The sequence below is a fragment of the Perkinsus marinus genome, assembly GCF_000006405.1.
Source record: "Perkinsus marinus ATCC 50983 genomic scaffold scf_1104296933050, whole genome shotgun sequence".
NCBI lineage: Eukaryota > Perkinsozoa > Perkinsida > Perkinsidae > Perkinsus > Perkinsus marinus.
The window spans coordinates 20,139-23,307 of record NW_003215283.1 but is presented as its reverse complement, the minus strand read 5'-3'; the positions used below and the strand labels follow the sequence as shown (position 1 = coordinate 23,307).

The 3,169-nt window shown below is 49.2% G+C and overlaps 2 protein-coding genes across 2 annotated transcripts in view; both read left to right on the top strand.

The window, feature by feature from the left end:
• Positions 1–110: 110 nt before the first annotated feature.
• On the top strand, positions 111–1,470 carry Pmar_PMAR020845 (hypothetical protein; the record flags this gene model as incomplete). Its single annotated transcript, XM_002785344.1, has 4 exons — positions 111–236; positions 438–540; positions 584–652; positions 1,310–1,470. Coding segments are annotated over 4 exons (459 nt in total), but the record flags the coding sequence as incomplete, so codon positions are not given.
• Positions 1,471–3,143: 1,673 nt separating this feature from the next.
• Pmar_PMAR020844 (hypothetical protein) overlaps positions 3,144–3,169 on the top strand; it is a gene marked incomplete at both ends in the record, with an annotated part of 272 nt that continues 246 nt past the window's right edge. Inside the window, one exon of the mRNA XM_002785343.1 lies at positions 3,144–3,169. Within this exon, the coding sequence (XP_002785389.1) occupies positions 3,144–3,169 (26 nt within the window).

Below are 3,169 nucleotides of genomic sequence, written 5' to 3'. Positions count from 1 at the left end.
GAGTTGATGTATCATCATCATCATTCGAGCTTTCTATAATCAGCCTGGGGATTTGATTGCTTGGTGGCCGATCAAGGAAGGAGATCTCGAGGAGCTGCTGCAGGGTGTAGCTCAGCAGCCAGTGTCCGCAATTCTCAACGCTTTCCCCGCGGACTTTAAGCAATATAAAGGAGGGATCTACAAATGTGAGGCCTCGACTGCACAGTGATGTCATCCTTATGGGGGGCAGAGCGTTCGTGAGAATAAGCCGGGTGGATCAGCAAACAGTTTCTGGAGACTTGCGAGCGCTTTGGACCCCCGGCTTCCTCTAGAAAATGTTCACTGCTCTCTTCCCTTCCAGCCGACGCCTGTGACAAATACAAGTCATCGCACAGTGTGTTGATCACTGGTTATGGGGAGGATAAAGACGGCACCAAGTGAGTGTGGCCTTCACTGAGGATTACCAATCTGCTCATAGATATTGGGAGTTCAAGAACTCCTGGGGCACGGATTGGGGAATGCAGGGGTATGGTAGACTGCTCCGTGGAAAAGGTGGCGAAGGTGTGAACGCTCTCGGTCTTATCCTCCCATCTCTCATGCACAGGTGAATGTGGCATCCTGAAGCAAACTTACTATCCCCTCTTGGAGGACGACCTCTACCCTGGCGAGCAGTGTGTGTAGCCTCGCTACAACCAGAAGCCTACAGAGTGCTTTGTGCCTTCGTCCATACCGCTCAGGCTGACCCATCCTTGCTCTCAGAGCGAGGATCTGCTGAGATTCTTTTTCTTTGAAGTTGTTATCTGAGGATTCTTGATGATCCAGTGATCAAATACCTGACTATACCTTACTGGTCAGGCGATTTGAATAAACAATCGTTGTGTTATAACTCGTACCCTACGAGTTCCGTCAAAACAGCATTCGCGGGGTCTCGGCGGCGAGGACGAGAGTGAGCCACCGTGGTTCATTCTCCGTGGGCCACGGGCCGTAGCTCAGCCATGCAACGGGACAAACTTATTTTTCCCTCCCCGAAATTCATCCCTGGAATCGAGAGATTGTGTATCAAACTATTGATTTAAACGAGTGTTGATAGCGCAAGTTGCGCTGCGCAACCCATTTACCACAGCCAAGACCAACATTAGGCGCTGAATCCACCTTCGACCGGTCAATGTGACCGATAAATGTATGATCATTACGTTGGGGTCCCAACGTACTGGTCAACGATGCTGAGCTTCCTTCTATAACGGCCCTTAGAGCTTCAAGAGAACGAAAGAAGCGACCCTCAGGCTAAGGGCCTCAGCATCTGCTAATCCAGCAGATACCTGGTCATTAGGGAGTGTCGCGGCGACATTGCGCCGCGCAGTCTGCGCGTTTTGTGAAATGGGAGCACATAGTGGGAAGAAGCTTTCGGCCTTGAACGCACCAATAGGTGGTATCTACCAGATACAAGTTGAGGTGCAGTTGCAAAGCTTTGACGTGGGGGCTAGGCAGTAGGGATTGTTGCTGCAGGTTACACTGAGGAGTCCACAGTATGGACGTTTAGAGACACAATTTCTCGGAATAGGTGGTCCAAAAATTCGTCATGTCCTGATATGGCATTTACGACTCCCAGTGTGTGGAAGGCTTAATGGTGCTGCTTATCGGCCGGCCCACGGGGATGCCAGCGACCGTCGATTACGCGCTCGAGTAGGGATACACTGGAGAGATTGCGTTGTCCAGTGGGTTTCATCAAACTAATTCCGATATATCCTACCTCATTGTTGGCTGCGAGGACGCTCATTTCAAGATAAGTTGCCTATTCTCGAAATTCACTCTGAGTGAATCACTCATTGAGTGAGCGATGGACGTAAACCCATCCACAACTGGCCCGGTCAGTCTCTCCGGCAGATAGGCTGAGGAGGGGAAGATTGCATTAGAATATTTTCTGATTCGCTCTCATTGAGAGCCTCCCGAGAAAAACGTCCTCCCGAGCCAGAAAATGATCATTGAACTGTCTGAGGATGTGGACGATTTTCATTGGAAATCGAGAAACACCGCACGTCCATTATGCGAGCTCTTTCTCGAGCATGTATATGGGATCACGCCAATGGTGCGGTACCATATCACTCACGATTCAATGTGAGTCATGTGGAGTCCACATTGTGGACTAGCAGAATTGATCCCGAATCCGAGAATCAAGTTTGAGAACAATCAACAAATCAGCATCAGAATCGAGAATGAGTTCCACAGCTAGGTAATTCGACAAAGAGTATCCCTCACCAACTTGAAAACTCTGGCGAGGCCAGTGGCCTCAGGCCATCCTGTGGTGCATCGACAACAACTTCATTGAGCGCTCCAGCGGGAACACCTGAAGGACAACAGCTTAGCAGATTCCAGTACGAGAGGCTGGAGTACACTGTCCTTTCTCGTCCTCGCAGACTGCTTCTATTGTGCTGATGGCATCAGTCTGATGCCCTGTGCCAAAACACAATCATTAGTAATAGTCACATAGCCTTGTCCCTTAGCTAATGTATTGCTATTAACTGATCTGTATATATTTAAATTTTCCTATCTATCCCGTTCTGCTCTAGTACTTGAGTAGAACAGTGTACTGGTTATTAGTATTACTGGTTAGTAGACAGAAAAAGCACCGAGGAACGCCTACGATGGGGGGGACGAGGGCAGAATTGTGCTCGACGAGCACTGCTCGTGGCTGATATGATGGATTGCGTTGGGAGAAATTCCACATTCGTACCACTCAATTGTTGGTGATAAATGTGACTCTATCCTATGTCTGTACGACATAGGTTGTACAAGATGGTGTTGATGTCCGGTGCCTCCTGTCGTTCCCTTGTGTCAACACGACCCGACATTAGCTGGAGAGATGCGACCCAAACGTACACTGAGACCTTGAGCCAAGATGGCTACGGACTGAGGACTCCTAAGTCCCTAAGTTAGGACTCCTGAGTTAGGAGCTAGTATCGCTCGATGCTCAAGATCAATAGTACGGAATGTATCCTATGCTCACACTTGTACGCAACTTGCGTTGCGTAACGGAAGCACAAGGAGAAAGTCTGTACGCATGTACAAAAAGGTGACGCTCTCTGCCGCACAGACTGGTCGAGCATCAATAACGGTGTACAGACTGTATCCGTGGTCAAGTAGGTACATGAATACGCGGCGTACTTATGTACCTACTTGACCTTGTCGAGGA